The sequence below is a fragment of the Cyprinus carpio genome, chromosome A16, assembly GCF_018340385.1.
Source record: "Cyprinus carpio isolate SPL01 chromosome A16, ASM1834038v1, whole genome shotgun sequence".
Taxonomy (NCBI): Eukaryota; Metazoa; Chordata; class Actinopteri; order Cypriniformes; family Cyprinidae; genus Cyprinus; species Cyprinus carpio.
This window is the reverse complement of record NC_056587.1, coordinates 7,368,257-7,394,874: the sequence shown is the minus strand read 5'-3', so window position 1 is coordinate 7,394,874 and position 26,618 is coordinate 7,368,257. Positions and strand designations below refer to the sequence as shown.

The 26,618-nt window shown below is 39.2% G+C and overlaps 1 protein-coding gene across 1 annotated transcript; it reads left to right on the top strand.

Moving 5' to 3' along the window:
- The first annotated feature begins 317 nt into the window (after positions 1-317).
- LOC109067291 (acetylcholinesterase collagenic tail peptide-like) lies at positions 318-25,626 on the top strand. Its single transcript, XM_042772319.1, has 17 exons — positions 318-484; positions 1,769-1,878; positions 2,091-2,201; positions 3,707-3,751; positions 4,241-4,267; positions 6,781-6,852; positions 9,972-10,034; positions 10,144-10,170; positions 10,287-10,331; positions 10,414-10,449; positions 10,587-10,667; positions 10,757-10,853; positions 16,348-16,475; positions 16,650-16,769; positions 17,925-18,051; positions 23,908-24,010; positions 24,190-25,626. The coding sequence occupies exons 1-17, from the start codon at positions 394-396 to the stop codon at positions 24,257-24,259; spliced, it is 1,353 nt and encodes a 450-aa protein (XP_042628253.1). The 5' UTR covers positions 318-393; the 3' UTR covers positions 24,260-25,626.
- Positions 25,627-26,618: the final 992 nt, after the last annotated feature.

Below are 26,618 nucleotides of genomic sequence, written 5' to 3'. Positions count from 1 at the left end.
TGTTATCAATAAATGAATGGAGGTAGTTCAGCATTGCCTCTGGCATGACACCTTGTCATTTCAATGTCATTTCTATCCACACGGTTTTGTTTTCCCTGTCCATTTGAGGCAGGGGAAACAAAGGCAGTGCTGGCAGTAGTAACAGGCTAATATTGGCTACAGAGGGCAGCTGACTGGCTGCCTCATGTATATTTAGCTCAGGGCCAATACATGGGAGAGGTGTAACAGACATTGGTTGGCATTCACTTCTCCTAAAGGCGTGGATCTAGAGAGTGTGTGTGTGTGTGTGTGTGTAAGAGAGCGAGAGAGAGAGAGGCGGGCAGAGAGAGGTGTAGTGCTAGACTGCCTCAGATCACTCCTCGGTGCTATTGGAGGTAGACCGCAGCCGGCAGCATGACTCTGTTCACACTTGGACTATATTTGCAACTCCTCTGCTATGTGGCGTCATTCTCTTACGTGGATAATATATTCCCTCATCCAACAGGTAAGACATCACTGTCCTTTGCACGTTTGGTAGGCTGATATTAGAGGTTTTCTCTAACAGAGTGAAATATGTTTGCACATGATATGCAAATCAGACTGTTTGCACCAGCAAAAACATTTTTGATAGATTAATTTGGTATTTTCATGAATCATGCAAATTAAATTCAGTTGCAGAGTATTCATTACATAAATATGTTGCACTGCTCTTTATGAAATCTTGATATATTGTGTGCAAACATATAGTATGCACTCTGAGTAAAATGTGTCCCAGTATTAAAAGATTTGCTTGAATATATGAGGAAAATTTCAAGTAAAATTAGAAGAGTCCGCATGCCTGTAATGAAAATAAAGGAAATATTTTGCCCTATTTTTGCAATAAATGTCCCTACAGGCATCAATAACTTATCTCTGGTTGTTATCTCTAATGGCAAAATGGCTGTGTTTTAGTTTTGTCAGCCAATACTGCAGTGAAAAGTTTAATTAGGCAAGTGCTTGTTTTTGCAAAGTTAACATCTTTCTGGACTTTCTATTTTATTGTACTGTTATTGATTGATTGATTGATTGATTGAATTTTTTTTTTAATATGGTCACTTTTGGTTTTGCACAACAATAATTGTCATTTTAATGGGCTAGTTTTTATACCCATGCGTGTGTGTGTGTGTGTGTGTGTGTGTGTGTGTGTGTGTGTGTGTGTGTGTGTGTGTGTGTGTGTGTGTGTGTGTGTGTGTGTGTGTGTGTGTGTGTGTGTGTGTGTGTGTGTGTTTAAAAAAGTGAAATATAAATAAATAAATGGGCACTGAGGTCATAATGCATCAGTATCATTGCACCATTTATTTTATAAGAGATTTTTTACAGCAAAACTATTCAAAGCATGTTAGGTTTCAAATGATAAATCAATACATATTCTGTTCAGTATGACAACAAAAAGTGGTTGTCAGATATTAGTAGTTCATATTCATATTAAATGCAACTGTGAACTGAGAAGTGATTCACTAAAAAATCCATTGACACCAGCTGATGAAATCATTATAAATGCCTCAGAATTTTTTTGTTTTTATAAGAAAAGCACCTGCATTACATATTTGCAGAGAAATCTTTAATTTCAGTTATGAAGGACCTTTCATTACACTCCTTATTTCTTCCACCTGAGAAGTGTCATAGTATCAAACACACAGTCATGTGTTTCAGTCCCTCTTTTCCAAGACAGTGGAGTGAAACAATGTTCAGCTGAACCACGTGTCTGTTGATATGTTCCTCATGATGAACCTTATTTCCCCTCATCTAGATCTCCAGTTGCTGGAAACCAGAAAGAAATTCAACCCCTGCTGTTTACTGAGTCCACCTCCGCCCCCTCTCTTCCCTCCACCCCCTTCGCTGTGGCGGCAGAGCCCTCTGGTGAGTCCTGATTCATGACAACTGATCAAGCACCTGGTTTAGGTTCCAGGGTTCAGGGTGTCAATAAGTACATTCTTTTGTCCCCATGACCACAATATTCTATGGTGAAACCACTGAAACTGCAAAAACTGTAACTATTTATGGACTATTTTTTTTAACATTTTCCCATTTCCATCAGTGTTTCCAGTAAATTTCTATGACTTATCTTATAGACTGTGACTGTTGTTCAACCAAATGAATGTAAGTCAGAAGATAAGCACAATCCCGCAACCCCCACATGTTGCCCAGGGCCTCCGGGACCAGCAGGACCTCCTGGCCTTCAGGTATGTGCTTCAAATTTTAATGTTGAGGACAAAACTATGTAGATATGAAACAGCTGACATTTTTTGGCACAAAAATGTACAAGATTTTAAAATGAAAGCATGCATCAGCCTTTTTCATATTGAGTGAAATGTCATACCACAATGATCTGTAGTTGTTCTGTTTGGAGGCTACAGTATGTTGATTGTTTACACTGTTTGAATGACAAAGACTGTGTACAAGAACATTTGACAAACTAGACAGAAAAAAGGGCCAATGAGAAAAAGGAAACATTTTGTTTAGATTTGTTTACATGTCCAGAAATACTTTTAAACAATTAGGTCAAACTACTTAAGATTTTATTTTCAAAATTTTAATTATTTTAATGAGGTCTTTCCCTTCATTATAATATCAGGACAGTTGTATCACCCTGTTTTTTGTTTTTTTACTCTATAACCCCTTTTTTTATTTATATACTTTATAACCCCTTTTTTATATATTTTTTTTTATTTTTACATCATATTTCATTATAATTCATACATTTACAACCTAACCTAACCCATCATAGAAGAGGATTTATAAATACCATTTTTATTTTTTATTTCTGAACATATGAATTGATCCAGACAAAAAATAGTGTCATATCAATGACCCATAAGCTATATTTACATGAACAGACCATGACAAACTCAAGTAGTAAAAACTGTCTAAAACTTGCTTATAAGTAAAAGCAAGTCACATGCAAATTTGTTTAGGATTGCGTAGTTGGTGCTTCAGGGAAGCAGAATATAGGGTTGTCACAATGGTCAGTTCCAGCTCTGTAATTAGCCTTCATAACCCTCTCAGCATGTGAGACCCATGTGAGTTCCCCAGACGTCTTTCTGTAGTTACACAGATGTGACCAGTTTGGCCCCCACGACACAGCAGGCCATTAACGCGCCACATTTAGAGCAGATAGATATAGACCTTTTTCCACTGCCAGCCTCTGCTGCATCATACCATTCTTAGAAACAACCCCAAGAGAGACACACACAGACACTCAAATTCTCAAGAGAGAGTTCACCCCTGCCCTGAAAGTTCAGTCCAATCTCAATACAGTTTCATCTCTGTCATAGGTTATCAGTTATGTAGCGAATATTACTGAGGTTGTCAGCCAAGAACATTATGCATCCTGTTCCATTACAGTCATAGGTTTTAAAGATGTAGTACATAAGGAACTATTGGGAAGCCATTCATTGGCTGATTTCCTCAAAAAGTATAAATACTGTGGCTCTGTGGTGCTTTTATCATTGTTTTGTTCACTCCGCCTGACAGCAAAAATCACAGCAATTAGTGAAGTGAGTTTAGGGAGGGGCTATTGTTTTTGTGTCAACCAATGGAAGGCAGGAAAAGTATTTGGTAAACCGATTTGGAAACAAAAATTATGAGTTCTAGTCAACACTCTTGGTCAGAATAAATATATAGTTGCTGTGGTTTTACCCAGATGTTTTGGATAAGCATTAAACAGTTATGTTTGTTTTATGATCAGGGTCCTGCTGGACTGCCGGGACTAAAGGGACCAAAGGGAGATAAGGTACGACACATACTTATGTAAATATATATATGCAAACAAAACAGCATGAAAAGCAATTAAGAACGAGAGAGAAATGAAGCTGACTAATTGGTCTTGTTAGTTAAGGAAACAAAAAAGATTGTATTTAAATTATTCTTGTTATGGTTACACTTTATATTACAGTCCTAATCAGCATGTGCATACTATGTACTTATTATAGTAATTATAATAACAGTGTAATAAATAGGTACTAACATTGAACCAGGCTCAGAAAACACAAAAGAATATATTTTGAAGAAAGTTTCAACTCTGTTTTTGCCAAAAACTGCTTCTTTTTTTTTTGCTTTGCAGAAGAGTGAAAGGGCAAACTTGCATAAGAAATGATGACTTTATAAACTATTCCTGTATAAACATTCAGTGACTCTCTAGATTGTATATTGTATTGTATATTGTAACATACCGATAAACTGACTCTGTTCTTATTCCCTCCTCCCCTCCTCTGTGTTGCAGGGTGAAATTGGAAGGCCTGGACAAAAGGTGAGACTCACTGTCCTCTGTTTTCCAATAAGTGGATTTACTTTGAAAAAAGGGAAGAAGAAGGAATGTGAGATGCACACACTTTTACAGCTGCAGCATAACGTGAGCTGAAGGAAAGTCAATGCAAGCCAAACACTGACAAAGGTAGACAGGTCACATGATCTTCAGTATGTTATAAGCAGCAGAGAGCTAGACATCAGGGGACACTTGTGGTCACCATCATTAGGTTCAGTCCACATTGGAACATCCCCATGGCTCCTGTCCCACAATCACATTGTGAGCTTATGTGGTTTCCTGGAAGGCATTTGGGACCAGAGTCAGTAATACCTACTGTACAGCGGGGCTGTGGGTAAACCGAGAAGCCACTAAACCACTGCACAGGATTTTGGGTGTGCTGGTGCATTGTTTTACTCCAGACGGCCACTGAGAGTGGAGTGCTGCTGGTGCAGGATGCTTTGTAGGATTGCATAGTAATTTAGCTTAGTGCTGCTGGGGCAGCCCAATAAATCATTCCCTCTCCCACAATGCCCGGCTCCTGCCCTTAGCACATAATTTAATTAAAGCTAGGAGATCTCTTTCTCTCTCTCTCTCTCTCTCTCTCTCTCTCTCTCTCTCTCTCTCTCTCTCTCTCTCTCTTCTGATGGCTGTTTTATCCCTCAAAGCACTCTGAAGACATGTTGTCCTCAGCTGTAGAACATTTGTGTTCTTTACATTTGGCCACATGCCTGTCTCAATTACATTTATGATCTACTGTATCAATGTTGTTATCATTAACTAAAACTTAAAAAAAATAAAAAATCTGAAATTCAGAGCTTAAATAAAATATAAGTAAAACCTTCATGACTGATTCAGGGAAATACATGGCTATAATCCTTTTAGATTTAAATACTACATTTGATTTGGTCCTCAATGAAATTCTTCCCTGCTGGAGACTTGTGTGGGTGTTACTGTATTACAGTGGTTTTACTCTTATTTGTCAAATAGGTGGTTTACTGTTTATCTGGGGCATCACTCATCTCCCAAAATATACCTTTTGTTTGTGGTGTTCCGCAGGGATCAATTCTTGGACCTGTGATGTTTTCCCTGTATATGCTCCCCCTGGCATATATTTTTGATAAATATGTTGTGTTTTTTCATCTATATACTGTCAACACCCAAATCTATCTTACATTACAGTTTAACAATAAACACTCTCTTTTGCCGCTGTTGATAGCTTAAAAGAAATTAAACTATGGCTTTCAAGCAATTCCAAATCTAAATGAAAAGAAATCCAAAATTATTATGTTTGGCTCAAACAAAAACTTTGTTGTTGTTGCTGATTTTGATTTTGCCAGAAATTTGGAAATCCTATTTGACTGCAGCTTAAAGTTTGGCAAACAGATCTTTGTTGTTGTCAAGTCACGTTTTTATCAACTTTGCCTTCTTACTAAAGTTAAGCTCTTTTTTATCCATGAGCAATTTTGAAACTGCAATCCATGCCTTTGTAACATATCTGATTGATTGTAATTTGCTATATTATGGCGTTACTCAAGCTTTCATTTCTCGTCTGCAGCTGGTACAAAATGCAGCTGCTGGACTGCTCAAAGGAAAGGGCAAATATAAGCACATTCACCCATTTTAATCTCTGTACTTGCTCCCTGTCAATCATAGATTGATAGATTATTTGCCTACAAAGCCCTCAAAACCCATCACCTAAATACTTAATTGATTAATTACTCCTGTATACTTCTTCTAGAACCTTAAGATCATGTGACCTTGGCTTTCTCTTAACATTAGACAGGTTCCATCCATCACATTTAATTTCTTTCTTATTATATATATTTTCTCCTTGTATTTTAACATTCCTTAACTATGTTATTTTGGGTCTCTCTTGTTTATTGTTAATTGTCCCTTGCTTGTTTATTTTGTTTTTATTTCTATATCTTGTTCCCTTTTAAGTCATTGTGATTCTTTTATTGTACAGCACTTTGGTCAACCTTGGTTGTGTTTAAATGTGCACTATAAATAAACATCGATTGATAAATGAAAAACTTAATGTTGCCTTGGTAATAACTGAAATATATTGTAGTACTAGAATTACTAAAACTAAAAATGAAATGAAAGGAAAATAAAGATAAACAGAAATTGATTGATACAGTATTCCATCTGTGATAAAAATCCATAATATAGCAAGTTCTGTTATATAAGGGATTATTTTATCAATTAATAAAATAGTGTAATACAATTATGTTTTAATGAAAATTGTCCTAATCATTTTATTATGTGTGGTAACTGTGCTGAGGCACTGCATTAGACAGCCAAAACCTGTGTACTAAAGATATAAAAGCCAAAACAACATCAGCAATCTGAGCATTCAAAAATTATTTTTAAGCCAAGAACTCTTTACCAAGACATCAATTTTAGTTATATCTGCCAATATGCAAGGACATTTGGAACTGATTATTTTAAAGCTTATAGTACCTTTTAAATGTATATTTCTCTCTTTGTGTAAAATGATGCTACATGTGTTACAGGGGCACACTGGCCTTCCTGGTCTTCCAGGGCGACAGGGACCAACTGGATTGCAAGGACCAACTGGGCCTAAAGTGAGTAATAATTTCCATCATCGCATGAACACAATTCCTGAACCATAGAACATAACTGTATTCTCTCTTCATGTTAGTTCCTCTACCACAGACATGAACTAACATGAAGTAGATTCATGATGCATGAGTATTCATACCCTTAATGCAGTACTTAGTTGAAACACCTTTACAGTCTCAAGTCTTTTTGGTATGATGCGACAAGCTTTGCACATCTGCATTTGGCAATTATCTGCCATTCTTGTCCTCACCTCTACACTACTCAAGCTCTGGATGGGGGCAGATGCACATTTTCAGGTTTCTCCAGAAATGTTTGATTGGGTTTAAGTTCAGGCTCTGGCTGGGTCACTCAAGGACATTCACAGAGTTGTCTATAAGCCACTCTCGCTTCTTTGGCGATGAACGTTTGTGGCTTACCCTCCTTGTGAAGGATGTCAATGATTGCTGATCTGACAGTTGTCCAGAAAACAGTCTTCCCCATGATCGTGTAGCCTAGTGAACCACACTGAGAGACCATTTTGAAGGCTCAGGAAACCTTTGCAGGTGTTTTGAGTTGATTAGCTGATTGGCATGTCACCAAATTCTAATTTGTTGAGATAGTGAATTGGTGGGATTTGTTAAATGTGAGCCAAAATCATCACAATTAAAAGAACCAAAGATTTAAACTACTTCAGTCTGTGTGCACTGAATTTATTTAATACACAAGTTTCACAATTTGAGTTGAATTACTGAAATAAATTAACTTTTCCACGACATTCTAATTTATTGAGATGCACCTGTATGTGCCTTTCCAAATCATACCCAATCAAATTAATTTGAGCAACACTGACAAGTGATGTGAATGCTCCTGAGCGGAATTTCAACTGTCCCAGAAAAGGGTATGAATACTTATGCAATGGAATCATTTCTAATAAATTTGCTAAGATATTACAAATATTTTTTCCTTTGTCATTATGGTGTATGGAGTGTAGACTGATGTGGGAAAAAAAGTCATTTAAAGCACTTTAACATAAGGCTGCAACAAAACAAAACATGAAAAAAAAATAAGGGGTATGAATACTTTTTAAGGGCACTGTATATAGTAATATAATTTAAAATAAAATTTATTTCTGTGATGCAAAACTGAATTTCAGCCATTACTACAGTCTTCAGTGCCACATGTTCCTTCAGAAATCATTCTAATATGCTGATTTATTATCAATGTTGGAAACAGTTGTGCTGCTTAATATTTTTTGGAACCTCTAATATTTTTCAGGATTATCTGATTAATAAAGTTAAATCTTTTCTAAAAATATAAGTATTTATTATCACGTTTTATCAATTTAACACATCCTTGCTGAATAAAAGCATTCATTTCTTTCAAAAAAGAAAATGAAAAAGAAAAAAAATACTTACCACAAACATTCGAACGGTAGTGTATATTGTTACATAATATTTCTATTTTTAATAAATACTGTTCTTTTTAACTTTTTTATCCATCATAGAATCCTAAAAGAAAAAAGTTTCCAATTTAGGTTCACAGGTTAAGTATCACAGGTTCCAAAAAATATATTATAATATATTAAGCAGCAAAACTGTTTTCAATATTAATATTAAATCAGCATATTAGAATGATTTCTGAAAGACAATGTGACATTGAAGACTGGAGCAATGATGCTTAAAATTCAGCATTGCATCACAGGAATAAATTATATTTTAAAGTTTATTGAAATAAAATAAATTTATTTAAAATTATATATATTAGGGCTTTCAGTTTAACACATTAACTCAATTTATTAGTTATGAAAAAATAACACGATTAAAAAATTTTACGCAGTTAACGCACTGGCCCAGCCCCCAAACCTTGTTGACTGTTGACAAATATAATGCAAGGCAACAACTTCATAAATGCAATTATGCCACAAAATCCAAGATATTGGGGCAAAAATGCTCCTGTTGAGTTTTTGTCTCATATTTTAAATATCACATGATATCACGGTATCACACAAGCAGCAAGAGCAATATCACACCAGTGCTATTTTTCCAGAGTGCAAATGTGACTTCATACTACAGTACAGTAAATAAGAAGTAAATATTGTGTTATATTTTAAACACTGCTTTATTTACTGTTTTTGCTCAGTTTTGCCAACAAAAATATTACCTACTGTATAAAGCCACAGCACAGCAGAACTGTTGCACATCTCCTAGGTGTTTTGTTTCTGAATAAATCCGCGTTTTGAACAAATCGTGTGAATCAATGATTCAAAGGCACATTCATAAAGAGAGCCGTTTACTTCATTTCGAATGAATCAGCCATTCGAATGTACGAAAGACTCATAAAGACATTTACTGCCACCTGCTGGCTTTTTTTTCTTATTCAGAATGTTATTTCATAAAAAATAATTATTAAACTATTTGATGTTCCATATATATATACACACACACACACACACACACAGCTGGGTATATACTGTATACATACTATTACTATTACTACTACTGTAGTATATGGTATACAGCAGTGGTTCCCAAAGTGGGGGTCGCGACCCCCCCGGCGCAGGGGTCGCGAGATGATTTCTATAAAAAAAGTGGAAAAAATATATAGGCCCTATATATTTTTGTTGCAATTAATTTTAATTCAATACTTGTTAAATGGTGTTTGCAGAAAATTCTGATACAAATAAAAAATATAATATATATATATATATATATACATATATATATATATATATATTTTAATTCAATTTGTAATTTTGTCCCAGACATTACGAGATTACGTCAGTGTCAATCACAATCAAGTTACGTACGTACATCACGCGCAGCAACACAGCGTATCCCGCTGTTTGCTAAAGTTAAAGGTGTTTGGAGGCTCCAAAAAAAGGGGTTGTTGAGGGGGGGGGGGTGCGGGGGTCGCGCGGGGCAGCAGCGCATTTATCATGGGGGTCGCCGGCTTAAAAGTTTGGGAACCCCTGGTATACAGTATACTCTTTTAACTAATTAGGCATGAACTTTAAATGCAAATAGGGGAAAAGTTGTGTTTCTCAAGCATGAATTGTAATGGACCTTAACAGTAGGACACAATGATGTGACAGCATGGTAGTGTGCTTTAGTGTCCAGTGAGGTGATCCCTGTGTGTTTAACAGGGGGAGAAAGGCGACCCAGGGCTGATGGGCATGCCAGGGGCAAGAGGACCAATTGGACCCAAGGTCTGGACAGTTTTGTTTCCTGAATTAGGACTGCTGCAGTCATAATGCCTTGTCATATGGAGATAGAATAATGTACTCTTGTGTGCTGAATATTATTCATTTATTGCAGGGCTTTCCTGGACATAAGGGAGAAAAAGTAAGTTACCTCTCTGAACCCACTTTTATTCATCCTTCAGTTCATGCTTTCATTTTTTACCCCAGTTGTTCATTGTTATTCAGTATTCTTCTGCTGTTTTGATGTTGTCCTCATAGGGCTCACAAGGTTTAAGAGGTGAAATTGGCTCAAAAGGAGACAAGGTAATTTACTATAGTACAATTAGTTTTATATTGCAAATTATAACTGCTCTAATTCATCATTTATTCTTTTATACTGATTCAGGGATCAATGGGTGTTCCTGGAATGCTTGGGCAGAAGGTCCTGAAAATATTATTGCATATTATTATAAATATTTTATATATTTTTTAAATTATATATAAAAATAATTGGTCTATTATTAGGTAACATAATAAAACAAAAGTAATTTTATATGTGATTTTAAAATAATTTCTCAGGGTGAAATGGGCCCAAAAGGAGAGCGTGGAAGCTCAGGGAACAGGGGACCCACTGGCCGCCCAGGAAAAAGGGGAAAGCAGGTGATCCATCCCCAAACACATAATAGCAACATGATAACAGTGCAAAAGGACTGGAAATAAAGGACTGTTATTATTGATTTCTGATGTAGGGCACAAAAGGTGACACTGGTGCAACTGGACCCATGGGTCCTGCAGGCCCTCAGGGGGTCCCTGGTCACATTGGCCCTCCTGGTTTGCCCGCCTCAGGTATTAAATTTAAATACAACTGCTATCAGTTCTCAAATCTCTTGTGGTCTTTAAGAAAGTGTAGTTTCTTTGGAGAAATTAAATGGAAAATGTAGAACAAAAATTAATACTTTTTTTAAAAAAAGTGAAAAGTAAATTCTAATAATTAATTGCGATTTTATAAAATTTGATTTTCATTTTTTAAATATATATATATATATATATATATATATATATATATATACTGTATGAATCAGTATATATATATATATATATATATATATATATATATATATATATATATATATATATATAGGGTTAATTCGTTATTTAATGTTTTTGAAGTGTTATGCTCACCAGGGCTACATTTGTTTGATCAAAAATACAATAAAAACACTATAATTGTATTATTACCATTTACAGTAAATACATTTTCCATTTTAATACACTTATAAAGTGTAATTTCCGGTGAGTGCAAAGCTAAATTTAGAAAACCGTTTTTCTGCATAATGTTTTTGTAGAAACCTTGATACCTTGAAGAAAGTTAAAAACAACTCCATTTATTTAAAATATCTCACATATATAGTAAATAAAAGTCCTTTCTGTCAAATAAAATAATTATATAAAATTATTTATATTCAATGTTGGGGAAAGTTACTCCTTAAAAAAGTAACTAATTACGTTACTTAGTTACTTTTTATGGAAAGTAATGCATTACGTTACTTCTAAATTATTTTCGTATTATTTTAAAATCTGAGTTAGGTTTGCTTGTTTGTTTTTAAAATAAAAAAGTTCTATTTTTGACAAGAGGTAAAAAAAATCCTTTCACACCAAAAGTGAAATTAATAAGCCTCAGGCTGAAGAAAATGTAAATTCATGTCTATACACCTTTCAGCTGTGCTGCCATTCTGGATTGTATGAAGAATAGGAGAAGAAAGTTCAACACTCTTAAGTAATAATAATAATAAAAAAAGAAACACAAATGTTATGTTTATTTAAAGTCATTTTTATATATATATACTGATTCTGCTTTTGTGTAAGTGAGATGAGTAAATATGTTAACATTCAGTCTAGAACTAATCATTATGTTTACACAGCGCACACAACGCCTCTGCACTTACTCCTGATTTCTCTCAACATGAGGACAGGAGAGCTGTCAGTCAATAAATGGAAAAAAGTAACGTCTCGGTTATGTATGTAACCCTTGTTCCCTGAAGGAGGGAACGAAGACGTGATGTCGAGAGTGACCGACTGAAAGGGAACTGGTGCTACTTATTTGAAAGAGTAACTCTTACTTGAAAAAAGTAATTGGATTACTTAACTCATGTTACTTTTAATGCGTTACTCCCAACACTGCTTTGAACCTCTTTGGAATGGCACCACAAGGCGTCGTTCACTTGCAGAGAGCAAACTTCTGGAGGGCGCATAAAATTGAACTAATGAGCTTAGGTATGTTGGTGCCGTGCCAGTGGTCGTCTTGTAGGCAAGCATCAGTACCTTGAATTTGATGCGAGCAGCTACTGGTAGCCAGTGTAACCTGATGAGGAGAGGAATAACGTAAGCTGTTTTTGACTCATTGAAGACAACCCTCGCTGCTGCATTCTGGATCAGAATGCAGGCCCGCCAGGAGAGCATTACAATAGTCCAGTCTGGAGAGAATAAGAGCTTGGACAAGAAGTTGGGTGGCTTGTTCTGACAGGAAGGGTCTAATCTTCCTAATGTTGTATAAGGCAAATCTGCAGGACCGGGTCATTGTAGCAATATGGTCTGTGAAGCTTAACTGATGATCCATCACAACTCCTAAGTTTCTGGCTGTCCTGGAAGGAGTTATGGTTGGCGAACCCAGCTGTATAGAGAAGTTGTGATGAAACGATGGGTTAGCTGGAACCACCAGCAGTTCTGTCTTAGTAAGGTTGAGCTGAAGGTGATGATCATTCATCCAGCTAGAAATGTCACTCAGACAGGCTGAAATGCGAGCAACTACCGTTGGGTCATCTGGTTGAAATGAGAAGTAGAGTTGAGTGTCATCAGCGTAGCAGTGATAGGAAAAGCCATGCTTCGGAATGACAGATCCTAATGACGTCATGTAGATGGAGAAGAGAAGTGGTCCAAGTACTGAGCCTTGAGGAACCCCAGTAGCAAGTTGTTGTGACTTAGATACTTCACCCCTCCAAGACACCCTGAAGGATCTATCAGAAAGGTAGGACTTAAACCACTGGAGTGCGGTTCCAGAGATCCCCATCTTTCTGAGGGTGGACAGGAGAATCTGGTGATTAACGGTGTCAAAAGCAGCAGACAGGTCCAGCAAAATGAGTACTGAGGATTTTGAAGCTGCTATTGCCAGTCACAGGGCTTCAGTAACGAGAGCAGGGCAGTCTCAGTTGAGTGGCCGCTTTTGAAGCCAGATTGGTTGCTGTCCAAGAGGTTGTTCTGTACAAGAAACATAGAGAGCTGGTTGAACACAGCTCATTCAAGTGTCTTTGCAATGAATGGAAGAAGGGATACCGGTTTTTTAGTTTTCTAGAAGTGCTGAATTTAGAGATGGTTTCTTCAGCAGTGGGCTTACCAGAGCCTGCTTAAATGCTGAGGGAAACGTTCCAGAGTGAAGAGAGGAGTTGATAATGTGAGTAAGTGAAGGTATGACTGAAGAAGAAATTGCTTGAAGGAGGTGAGTGGGGATCGGATCAAGCGGGCAAGTAGTAGGATGACTGGACAGGATAAGTTTGGAAACGTCCATCTCTGAGAGTGGAGAGAAGGAGGAGAGAGAGTGTGCATTAGTCGTTGTAAACCTATCCCCAGCCTGCGATACAGAAAATCTTCCACCGATATTTCCTCTCCAATTTGTGAAAAAAACTGCAAAGTCGTCAGCTGTAAGAGTCGATGGAGGAGGAGGTGGAGGCGTATTAAGAAGAGAAGAGAAAGTTTTGAAGAGTGTCTGAGCGTCACAACAGTTGTTAATTTTGTTGTGGTAGTATGATGTTTTAGCAGTGAAGACATTTGCAGAGAAGGAAGAGAGGAGAGACTGATACACACTGAGGTCGGTAGAGTTTCTTGATTTATGCCATTTCCTCTCTGCATCCCTGAGTTTAGAGCAATGTTCACAGAGAACATCGGACAGCCAGGGGGCAGATGGGGTGGTGCGTGCTGGTCTAGACGACAGTGGGCAAAAGTTGTCCAAGCAAGAGGTTAGAGTGGAGCAAAAAGTGTCCGTAGCAGTATTCTTGTCCAGAGCTGAAAACTGAGAGAGTGAAGGAAGTGAGGATGAAATCACAGAGGACAGGCGAGATGGAGAGAGTGAGCGTAGGTTCCGTCGAAAGGTGAGCTGCGTGTGTTCCGCTTCAGGAGTAAGTGCTAGGTTAGCAGTACTGAGGGAGTGGTCTGAGGTGTGCAGTGGAGCAACTAAAGAGTTGTCCACGGAGCAACAGTGTGTGAAAGTGAAAAGTGAAAGTGGTGACATTTGCCAAGTATGGTAACCCATACTCGGAATTGGTGCTCTGCATTTACCCCATCCAAGTGCACACACACAGCAATGAGAAGTGAATACACCGTGAACACACACCCGGAGCAGTGGGCAGCTATATCCAGCGCCCGGGGAGCAACTGGGGGTTCAGTGCCTTGCTCAAGGCACGGCACTTCAGCCGTGGGTATTGAGGGTGGAAGAGAGTGCTGTTCATTCACTCCCTCCCACCTACAACTCCTGCCAGCACCGAGACTCGAACCTGCGACCTTCTGGTTACAAGTCCAACTCTCTAACCATTAGGCCACAGCTGCCCCAGTGTGTGTAGATTATGTCCAGTTGGTTGCCTGATTTGTGAGTCGCTGTAGTAGACACTTACTTGAGATCAAATGAGGCGAGCAGAGTGTTGAAGTCAGCAGCCTGGGGTTTATCTAGGTGGATGTTGAAGTCACCAAGCAGTACCAGAGGAGTACCATCCTCAGGATAGTTTGATAGCAGCACATCCAACTCCTCCAAGAAGATTCCCAATTGACCTGGGGGACGATAAATGACCACAAAGTGGATTTTAACAGGGTGGGTTACAGTAATTGCATGTGATTCAAATGAACTGTTACCTGTAGGTGATGGTTGAAGATCAAATTTCCAATCTTTCGATATAAGAAGACCAGTACCTCCACCCCTCCCAGTCGTACGAGGGGTGTGGGAACAAGTGAAATTAGTGGAGAGGGCTGCAGGAGTGGCAGTGTCTTCAGGTTTGATCAAAGTCTCAGTCAGTGCCATGAGGTTGAGACCGGAATGAGTATCAATAGAAGAAATGAATGTCTGCTTTGTTAACAGCAGACTGGCAGTTCCAGAGACCAACTGGAATAGAGAGCATAGTAGTAGAGGTCAGAGGGACAGGCCGTAGATTTGTTGGGCAGGCCTTCCTTCGACGTACATAGCGTGCTCTTTGAGAGTTAGTAGTGATAGTAGAGATCTGAAAGCACATAGTGACTACAAGTGACCGAAATAAGTATTTGAGGACAAGCTATACAAAAATGAAAGGGGAGAAAAGCAATACTCAAGTGCCCTGTCGGTGTCCTTGCTCGGTGGAGTCGCGCAGGTAGAGTCGATGGTCTTTACACTCATCGGTCTTCACACGGGGAGGCTTCACACGAGGGCTGCCGCAACCGCTGCCGCGGTGAAACCTGCCACTTATATATTTGCCTGATTACCTGTGATTGAAGTCAGCTGGTCACGCCTCCCTATTTAGCAGACTGAAACTGGGCAGTCCCGCGATAGGCAAACGCAAAACCAAGCACCACTTCAGCACGTATTTACCAGGGTAAGACAAACATGTAAATAAAGCAAAGTTTTCCTAGCAACGACGATCACGCAGTAGTCTAATGAGAAAACGAGGCAAAACACTTAAAACAGCTGTCCTTATCTGTTGCTCGACTGTTTCTTCTGATTTGATTGGCCATCTAAATCATTTTGAAATTGACGAGCTCTATTAGATCGTTGGGGCAGACTAGCATAAAAATCTAGCTTTTAAACCTTTTTGTTGTCCGAACAACAAAAAACAGTGCACTCTGTTATGGAGTGCAGCAGAGCAGTGCAAGAATTTTGGCCATTTGGCCATCTCTATTTATCAGTGTCTATGGTGGTTACGGCCCTGTCAGGATCACATGATGATACTGCAGCATTCGCCATGAGCAGACGGTGAAGCACATGGATCTTAAATCACTGCAGGAAATCCCACCACTGGTCTATTTAGCTTCACAAGCAACCTGATCCATGACTGAAACAGAAGCCTCAAAGGAGACTGACAGCATGACATCATGTCCTTAACTGACGGCTGGAGCAGCCAAGCTTCTTGCAGAATTACAAATATTATGTCATCACTTTATTCACAGGACAGCTGCTGTCTTGTTTTGGTTTGTGTGCATATTAACTCAATTGCTTTCTCTTCGTGATAGATGAGGCCAGGTTTAGTAGCTCTTAAAATCACTTCATTACTTTGCATCACATGGAGGGACATTTATGTCTTTAGTTCAATGTTGTTTACCTCTCCTCCAGGAATGTACATGGTAGGACAGAAAGGGGAGAAGGGACAACCAGGCAGAACAGGCCGCTGTGGCTGCAGTGCTGCCTCGAGTAACAACCCCTCCTTTGACCACTGGGGTAGCTATCCCAGAGTGCCAGCGGTAAGCCAGCATTGCCAAGACGCTTTACAAACTAAGCGTGAATATTCCCAGATATCTGTACACTGCACTGGATTGATTTTTTTAATTTGTTTATTTTTGGATGATATTCAATTTTACAACCATAATTTATTTTGCCAGTCCAACATTTGATAATATTTCATGTCTGTGCTGCAGATATTTGTGGTGAATAACGAACAGGAGCTGAAGCGCCTCAAGACTGATAACGCTTTGGCCTTCCGTAAAGATCAGAGGTCACTTTACTTCAAAGACATCAAAGGCTGGATGCCAATTCAGGTGCCCATAAATAATGTGATCTAAACCAAATTCAATTTATAAATGGACAGTTGGCATATTACTTGTCCAGAAACTTTATTTTTAACAACTTTTTTGTGTTCAAATTATATGAATGTGTTAGGAAATGCATATTTTAGGTTCTATAAAAGGTTTACTATTTAGTTTATATATTATCTTAAATGCTACAAGACACTACAGGCAAAACCATTGTTTGTTTATTTTGTTTTTGTTTTTTCCAGCACTGATCAATTTTGGATATTTTCCTTCCATACCTTGTCTTTTTTCAGATTAGTGGAAAGAAAACATCCGAAATACACATTTCATTTTAATTTAATACACAGTTTTGATTTTATAACACTTTCTCTGTGTCTGTAGATATCTTTTACAATACATAAACATTTTTTTCCTTCTGCACTGAACCAGAAATTCACTTCAGAATCACTTACATAAAACTTTACAGTTTTATTCCTATCTATATTCATATAGATAGGGGTTTGTTCATTTATAATTTACCTGATTTATACAATTTTATTGATATTATTGATATTTATTTTATTTAATTTTTCTGCCTGATGTAATATCCCAAATTCCCATTGTAGAAAAAAAGTATCCAATATTCAGATTTTTGTACTGTAAATTTATGCAAATTAGTGTATATTCAATTAGGTTGTGCCTCATTTGCCTATTTATTTCAGAAAATTTGTAATACAAAAAAAACTGCCTTAATGTACTGTGATTAATCAAAGGGAGAAAGTATAGTGATATCTAGTAGTTCATAATAGTTTTAATAATATTAAATAATATAAAATTAATAATAATAATAATAATAAAAGTTTTTACCCTATTCACATTCACAACATAGTTTTTAATTTAATAACCCAGTTATGTGACAATTCTTTTTCATTTGCAAATATTCCATTTAGTTTGTCATAACTTCATTAAACGGTATATATAGTAATTATAAATGCATTATCAAAAATAAAATAAAATATGAATTGCAGCATGTCAACTAGGTCAACTTCCCAAAATAAATTTATGTCAACCACCCAATTACAGTCATTACAGACTCTTTTTGACAGACATCTTATTTCTTAATAGTTTTACAAATATAGTGAATTTAGTTTCTGCGGTCTGTAAAAGACTCTTTGATTGCAGTTAATACCGTTCCAGTCGATGGAGCGTGATCCCGACCAGGAGGGTTTCTGCGGAGACAGCATCGTGCAAGTTGAGAACGGAGAGGAGTGTGATGACGGAAATAAGGTGGTCACAGATGGCTGTGCCAGTAAGTATCAGGTTGAAACGTCGGCACTCCAGCTGACAGCTTATTCCCAACAACATGCTGTAAATGAATGTGGTTTAATGTAAGAGTGCACTCTGAAATGGGAATAATACGGACCTGTCTAGCAAATGAATCCAAGAATAACACCTTCATTCAGGAGTCACCCCAACATATGCTCTCATTCATTACACGGCTCTCTGGAATACTCCATTCTGACTGGTCGATCACTGCATTCTGCAGTCAAATATTTTTGTACAATGACCGCTAAACTGCAGAGCTGGCTCTCATCCCAGGAATTCTATTTCTTACATATTTCTTAAATATTCCATATTTCCTATATATATAGAGTGGGTACGGAAAGTATTCAGACCCCCTTAAATTTTTCACTCTTTGTTATATTGCAGCCATTTGCTAAAATCATTTAAGTTCTGTTTTTTCCTCATTAATGTACACACAGCACCCCATATTGACAGAAAAACACAGAATTTGTTGACATTTTTGCAGATTTATTAAAAAAGAAAAACTGAAATATCACATGGTCCTAAGTATTCAGACCCTTTGCTGTGACACTACACCTTCATTTGAGTCCAGCTGTGTTTGATTATACTGATTGGACTTGATTAGGAAAGCCACACACCTGTCTATATAAGACCTTACAGCTCACAGTGCATGTCAGAGCAAACGAGAATCATGAGGTCAAAGGAACTGCCTGAAGAGCTCAGAGACAGAATTGTGGCAAGGCATAGATCTGGTCATGGTTACAAAAAAAATTCTGCTGCACTTAAGGTTCCTAAGAGCGCATTGGCCTCCATAATCCTTAAATGGAAGACATTTGGGACGACCAGAAACCTTCCTAGAGCTGGCTGTCTGGCCAAACTGAGCTATCGGGGGAGAAGAGCCTTGGTGAGAGAGGTAAAGAAGAACCCAAAGATCACTGTGGCTGAGCTCCAGAGATGCAGTCGGGAGATGGGAAAAAGTTGTAGAAAGTCAACCATCAATGCAGCCCTCCACCAGTCGGGCTTTATGGCAGAGTGGCCCGACAGAAGCCTCTCCTCAGTGCAAGACACATGAAAAAACACCTGAAGGACTCCAAGATGGTGAGAAATAAGATTCTCTGGTCTGATGAGACCAAGATAGAACTTTTTGACCTTAATTCTAAGTGGTATATGTGGAGAAAACCAGGCACTGCTCATCACCTGTCCAATACAGTCCCAACAGTTAAGCATGGTGGTGGCAGCATCATGCTGTGGGGGCTGCAGGGACAGGACAACTGGTTGCAATCAAGGGAAAGATGAATGCGGCCAAGTATAGGGATATCCTGGACGAAAACCTTTTCCAGAGTGCTCAGGACCTCAGACTGGGCCGAAGGTTCACCTTCCAACAAGACAATGACCCCACACAGCTAAAATAACTAAGGAGTGGCTTCACAACAACTCCGTGACTGTTCTTGAATGGCCCAGCCAGGGCCCTGACTTAAACCCAATTGAGCATCTCTGGAGAGACCTGAAAAATGGCTGTCCACCAACGTTTACCATCCAACCTGACAGAACTGGAGAGGATCTGCAAGGAGGAATGGCAGAGGATCCCCAAATCCAGGTGTGAAAAACTTGTTGCATCTTTCCCAAAAAGACTCATGGCTGTATTAGATCAAAAGGGTGCTTCTACTAAATACTGAGCAGAGGGTCTGAATACTTAGGACCATGTGATATTTCCGTTTTTCTTTTTAATAAATGTGCAAAAATGTCAACAATTCTGTGTTTTTCTGTCAATATGGGGTGCTATGTGAACATTAATGGGGAAAAACAATGAACTTAAATGATTTTAGCAAATGGCTGCAATATAACAAAGAGTAAAAAAAAATTTAAGGGGGTCTGAATACTTTCCGTACCCACTGTATATACATTGTAATCTTAACAGTGAAAACCTCTATACTGTGAGAAACTAATGGGACTTAATGTAATTGAAATAATGCTCCAGTTACCTTAGATAAGGGAATGAGTGTTGCATTGAACGCATATAGGGAAAACTCATGTTTACTTTGATATTGAAGACTGATTTGTTCAAGTTCGTGTAACTGCACGAACAAATGGCGTTTCATCCTCCAAAAGGGGAGAAGCTGACCACTATATAAGTCAGCTTAGAGCACTATTTATCAGAATCTTTCGAGAGTCAGCGACAGCCTTTGATTCATATGCAGTCTTATAGCATGAGAAGGGTAATGACCTATGCTCTGAACGGGGTTGAGAGCACCTTAGGCACATAGCCGTGTCTTGGTTTGAGGATGACTTTACAGTTGTTAGGCCTAAACTCAAGGTATGAAGCACTGATTAACAGTGCTTGCAGGTCACATACTCGCTTGACCAACGTTAATGCAAAAAGGAGGGCAGTCTTGAGCGACAGGTGCCTGGAGTGGCTCAAAGGACTACAGATGATTCCGACCAAGTTTCCGCCGGTAGGGGTGTGCCCCTTGTTCCATTCTGCACACCAGTCAGAAAAGACTGACGGTCGTTTTTGCTGACTGACTGGCCAGCCATGAGAGGATGATTTGCTGCAATGGCTGCCACATATACTTTGAGTGTGGAAGGGGTGCGCCCTTTATCCAGCAGCTCTTGCAGAAAGGTTAACACGGATGACACATCACAGGAAGATGGGTCTTCGTTCCATGCTGTACACCAGTTAGAAAAAGCTGACCATTTAAGGGCATAGAGGCGTCTTGTAGAAGTGGGTCTAGCCTCCAAAATGGTATTAGTTACACTCGCAGAGAGCTGTAAAGGTTCCCGTTGAGTGGCCTAACATGAAGGTTCCACAGCTCTGGCCAGGGATGCCAAATCATGCCTCTCGCTTGTGAGAGGAGGTCTGTCCCCAATGGTATTGGCCAAGGGGCTGCCGATAGCAGCTGAATAAACTTGGGGAACCATATCTGATTCCTCCAGTGCGGGTCCACCAGGAGGACCGAGCATCTGACTTCCCTAACCCGTCTGATGACCCGAGGAAGCAGGGCAACTGGGAGGAAGGCAAACAAGTGAGCACTGGACCATTCGTGGGCCAGGGCATTTCACTGCTTCGAAAAAAGGGCAGTGAACATTGTCTTCTGAGCCAAAGAGGTCTACCTCTACCTCCCTGAAGGTAGACTAGATCATTTGAACCATTTGGGGATGTGGTCTCCACTCTCCTGGCACTACATTGCCTTTGGACAGCATGTCTGCTCCTTGGTTCATTCTGCCCGGCACATGAACTGCTTTCACCAAGAGGAGATTGCAGGAGGAGGTGTTGCAACATCCTGTGAAGGAAGCATGACCTAAGACCGCCTTGGTGATTTATACAGGCTACCACCATCATGTTGTCTGAGTGGACCAGAACGTGGTGCCCCTTTAAGGCCAGTAGGAAGTCATTCAGGGCCAGAAAAATTGCCATCATCTCGAAGCAGTTGATGTATAAACGTTGCTCCAGGTTTGATCAGGAGTCGTACAGTGCCTACAAACCCAAGTTGGAGGCATCTGTTGTGACCATCTTCCCTCTGGAGGTCAGTCCCAATGGGACACCTGACTGAAACAGGCGAGAAGTTTTCCAATGGGCCACAGCTCTGATGCAGCTGTGGGTTACCTTGAGATGAAAACGTCCCAGGCGCCAAGTGTGGGATGGTACATCTGAGCCAGTATTGAAGGGGCTGCATATGAAGCAGGCCCAGAGGAATCACAGACGAGGCAGCAGACTTGAGGCCAAGAATCCTCTGGAAAACTCAGAGGGGATGTGAAGTGCTGAGTATAAATTACGCCTTTAGCTGCTGAATCATCAGGGAAAGTACCGGCATAATCCATGCCTGCATCTAGGCTGAATTGATAACTGTCACCAGGAAGACAACTTGCTGACTGGGAGACAGAGAGCCCTTGGTTAAATTGATTTTTAGCCCAAGCCGCTCCAGGTGGCTGAGTAACCTGTGAGTTCCTCCTTCAATCTGGCTAGCATAAGCCAATCATTGAGGTAATTCATAATGCGGATTCCCATCTGTCTAAGAGGGGAAAGAGCTGTGTCCACGCACTTCGTAAACGTGTGTGGAGCCAGCAACAGTCTGAATGTCAGGACTTTATATTGATAAGCCACCCCCTCGAACACAAATCTCAAGAGATTTAAGTTTGGTCTGGAGGAGTGTTGGGTTGGTGGTGTTGGGATGAAGGCCAAAGTGAAGTCCACAAACAGGATCCTAACATAAGTCCCTGATTTATCCAGATGCTGCAGGATGAAGTGCAGTCCCATGCTGACTGCATCATCTACAGACTTGTTTGCTCAGTAAGCAAACTGCAAGGGGTCCAGTAACGGTCCCGTGATGTCCTTCAGATAAGCCAGAAACAGTTTATCAGACAACTTCATGATCACAGACGTTAGAGCCACAGTAGAGCCATCTGTATTCGTTAAGTCCTGATATCTTAGGTTTTTTTAGGACGGGGATGATGATGGAGCATTTGAAGCAGGCAGGGACTTCGCACAGTTCCAGTGATCTGTTGAAGATCTGTGAAAAGATGGGGGCCAGCTGGTCAGCACAGGTTTTAAGACAGGCTGGTATCACACCATCTGGGCCTGGTGCCTTTCTTCTTTTGTCCTTTCTGAAGACCTGGCTCACATCATCTTCACTGATCTGAAGTGAAAATAAAATGTATGTAGAGTTGTGCTATAGATGATAGAATAGGAATAGAATAGAGTGAGATGAAGGGATGTACTAGGATGTAGGTGGTAACAAATAAATATAAGGTTGTTGCACATATCTTTATTGCACAATGTGGGGGTGGGGGGGGGGCATTTAACTGTTTAAAAGGTAGATTGCCTGAGGGAAGAAACTGTTCTTGTGCCTGGCTGTCCTGGTATTTGCGGCTCTGAACCAGACCAGACAGTTATTGATGTGCACAGAACAGACTCGATGGCTAAGTAGAAGTGTTTCAGCAGCTCCTGTGGCAGGTTGAATTTCCTCAGCTGGCAAAGGAAGTACAACCTTTTTTGAGCCTTTTTTTACAATGGAGTCAATGTTGAGTGTCCCATTTCAGGTCCTGAGAGATGGTGGTTCCCAGGAATCTGAATGACTCCACTGTTTTTACAGTGCTGTCCATGATTGTGAGTGGGGGGAGTGCAGGGGTGTTTCTCCATTATCATCTCCACTGTTTTGAGCGTGTTGAGCTCCAGGTTATTAAGACTGCACCAGACAGCCAGCTGCTCAAGCTCTTGTCTGTAAGCATCACCGTCTTGTATGAGGCGATCCATGAGCAGCAAGACGAGACTCATGCTCTCGCAGTGACAGCATTCAGTCCCAGTGAGTGCAGCCTCAGTGTCGGTGGTGCCCAGGCAAGTGACGCACTCACCATGCCCGTCTGTGTCATGCAGGGGTTCCCTGACAAAGAAAAAATCAGACAAATGTCTCTCTGAGCCGACTTATAGAGTGGTTGGCTCCTCCCCTTTAGGCGGGTTGAAATACCATTTGTTCTTGCCAGGTTTATTCTTAGTTTTTTTTTCTTTTCACTTACGTAATTTAGAGTTTTATGTTATATCTTAAGTTATTTAATAAATGTTTATTACATTATTTTAGTGTCGTACATTACCATGATTATGTTTTGTATTTGTGTTTGACACAATTCAGCTTTTATATATTAGTATTTGCCACAATTTGTGAAAAATCTACTTGTGATAAATACATTTTAGTAATGTGGTAAATTAACATTATTTCAGTTAATGAAATATGTCTTCTAATTTGAGTTCAGTCTGTAAAGCTTAAAATGTTACTACCATATACATTTGCTGCCACACAGCTGCCAGCTTTTTACTGTATATTTCACTGATTTTTTTTTCTTCCCCTTTTCTCTTTCTTTTTCTCAGAGTGCAAACTTGCGTATTGTGGGGATGGATATCGCTATGAAGAGGCAGAGGAGTGTGACGGAAAGGATTTTGGTTTTCACACATGCAGATCCTTTTTGCCTGGGTAAGACTGTTCAAGCCTATTTAAAAATGATAGGGCAAAGCTAAATCCTCCTTAAGGAAAATCAGCCGTTTTCTTGTCCCAAAGACTTTGACAGATAAAAAAGGGGGGGACCAGCCCTTGATCCTTAACAAAATTTTGCTTAATTTGTCCAAATAACATGCATGTCTTTCTGTCCACAGATCTTATGGACATCTCAAGTGCACAGCTGACTGTTTCATTGACTCAACAAACTGCAAGTATTTCACATGAGGACACAAGAAAGCAGTGTCTCATTTCAGCTGGCAAGATCCATATAAACGACGACCCTGAAAACCGTAGATTCAGCAAATAAACTGAGAGTAAAAATCATTGAGGGAATTATCACAAACACATTAGCTGAACTCCTCTGTTGACGTGATGCTGAGAGGCCATGTAGCTCACTCGGGAAAAGAATACTCGGCAAAGTCAAGGTTGTGCTTGGGTACTTAAGAACTCTAACAGGACTTCAGACACCATTCTCTGTTCATTCAGCCTCTGCTGCCTGACGCTCAGCCCTGGCTCGATGTTTGGCCAGCGTGGTTGGCCACACTAAGTGGAAACAGGTAAGTTGGGTGCCTCTTGGAGATGGGTAAAGGACTCCTCAATACCTCAGAGTACTGTAGTACTGTTTCAGAGGAAAGCTGTTTTCTCCTGGTCAACCCCACCTTCCCTCACACAGGGTGCTCAGTATGTGGAATGCAATGTGACTTTGTTACTATAGTATTTTGCATGAGGCTGAGATTGCTGTAGACATGTCAGCAGAGATCATTACCGAGGCATGTAACTGAAAAAACAAAAGCTCATATCTTTAAATGTAAAATTATGTAGGCTTACACCAAACTGGTGCTTGGCCCTGGAAGAAATATAATTTCATTATCTTAAATGACACTGATGATCATTAAGTTTAGTACAGTTTTGCATACTAGGTCCAAAATAAGCTTGTTGCCATTCAGCCCAATAGTGGGTAAATTGAAGAAAAATGGAATTTAAGAGCTCATAAAATGGCACAATTATAAGCCAAATGACTGTTTAATTGATAAACATATCAAGTCACTTGATAAAGATTGTTCAGAAGTACCAACATAAAATATACCAACATTCAGTATTTTCAATATGTTTTGATAATAATCAACCATTACCAAAAATGATTCATGATTCAGTGAGGGAGTCGTCTCTCAAATATTCCCTGACTGAGTCTGATTCAAACACCTTACTCAAAAGCAAATTCAAGGCTGTGTCGTAAAGAAATGTTAGAAATCTGTTTTCCAATAAATATGTTAGGTAAATATGACCCAAAGAAAAGATGGCAAAGTTGTGACTGGAAAGGGAACGTATATTCTGATTGGAATTCACCCTATAATGATGCTTTTGTTCATTTCTTTGCAAATTGGACATCACAGTTCGCACAGTTTGTTGCAGCATTCAAGAAACACTAGCGTGCCCTCTTATAAGATCAGAATCATGAAATTACATATGGAAACAACAACTAGACTTTGAATTTTTGTTGAAGGTACATTTTTGTCACATTTGCGACCATTTTACTCACCCTTATGTGAAACGCTACCTCTCATAAATGATTTTTTCACTAGTTTTAGTGGTTTCTTTTCACAGACTACTTAATGTGAAAAAGTAAATCCATTTACTTACTCACCAAATTCCCACCATACTACAACAATTCACAACACAGCAGTTATTATTAGACAAAAGCTATAAAGCGTGTGTTTTCACAGACTACTTAATGTGAAAAAGGCAGCATAAACATAATAATACTAATAAACAGTAAACACTATAATAATACTACTGACTGACAATACTTTATTAAGGATGTTTAAGATTAGAAGACCCTGCTTTCCAGGCTCTCAGTAGGTTTTTGGGGTCACACTTAGTTTAACATTTCCATCATATCTCAGGAAACCACTTAAAGATATCCATAACCCCTCCACCTCCATGTGTGGAGTAGGGTGCACATATTCCACAATTTAGCTTAGTTCCACGCTGTTGTCTTGTGCTTCGAGATCTTGAATTAAAGCAAGCACTGCTTATTTATTTGGGTTATGGGTCTGAAGATCTTAAAAAAGGGAGGAAAAACCCACCAATCTCACGAGGAAACCTAAATGTTTTAAAAGTTGGCAATTTGTGTGAATTCATACAGTGTGATTTGTACAGACACATACAATTTTTAGAAAACAAAGTAAGCATGAAGCTCTGTCCCTAAACTTAACTATCAGTGGGGTGTAAGCAGATTGTGTGAAAGTATAGGAATGGGATTGTACGAATTCATTCAACATTGCCATCAATTCACCAAAATAGTCTGGAATTGCTGTGAGGTTGTGTTGGAAAAACCATACAGTATGTGAAGGCTCTGAAGCTGTTTTTGAACGTTTTGTACTGTCTGCTATTGCAGGGGTAGCATTTAGCTGCTATTCAGGCTAAAGACTGTTGGATTAAGGCTGGACTGTTTATTTCATCCCAAAGGCTTTAAACTGATTTATACCCAGTGCCAAAGTCCAGTCTGAATATACCTCAGCATATACGGTGTGCTTTAGCCTTTGTGATTACAGGACCTGAGGTGTAGCATACAGCACTTACT

Bases quoted from the DNA above. Each gene is read 5' to 3' on its own strand.
- LOC109067291 (XM_042772319.1), top strand. From the start codon at position 394: ATGACTCTGTTCACACTTGGACTATATTTGCAACTCCTCTGCTATGTG. The intron at 10,035-10,143 runs GTCTGGACAGTT...CATTTATTGCAG, and splicing joins GAGGACCAATTGGACCCAAG to GGCTTTCCTGGACATAAGGG. The intron at 10,332-10,413 runs GTAATTTACTAT...ATACTGATTCAG, and splicing joins TTGGCTCAAAAGGAGACAAG to GGATCAATGGGTGTTCCTGG.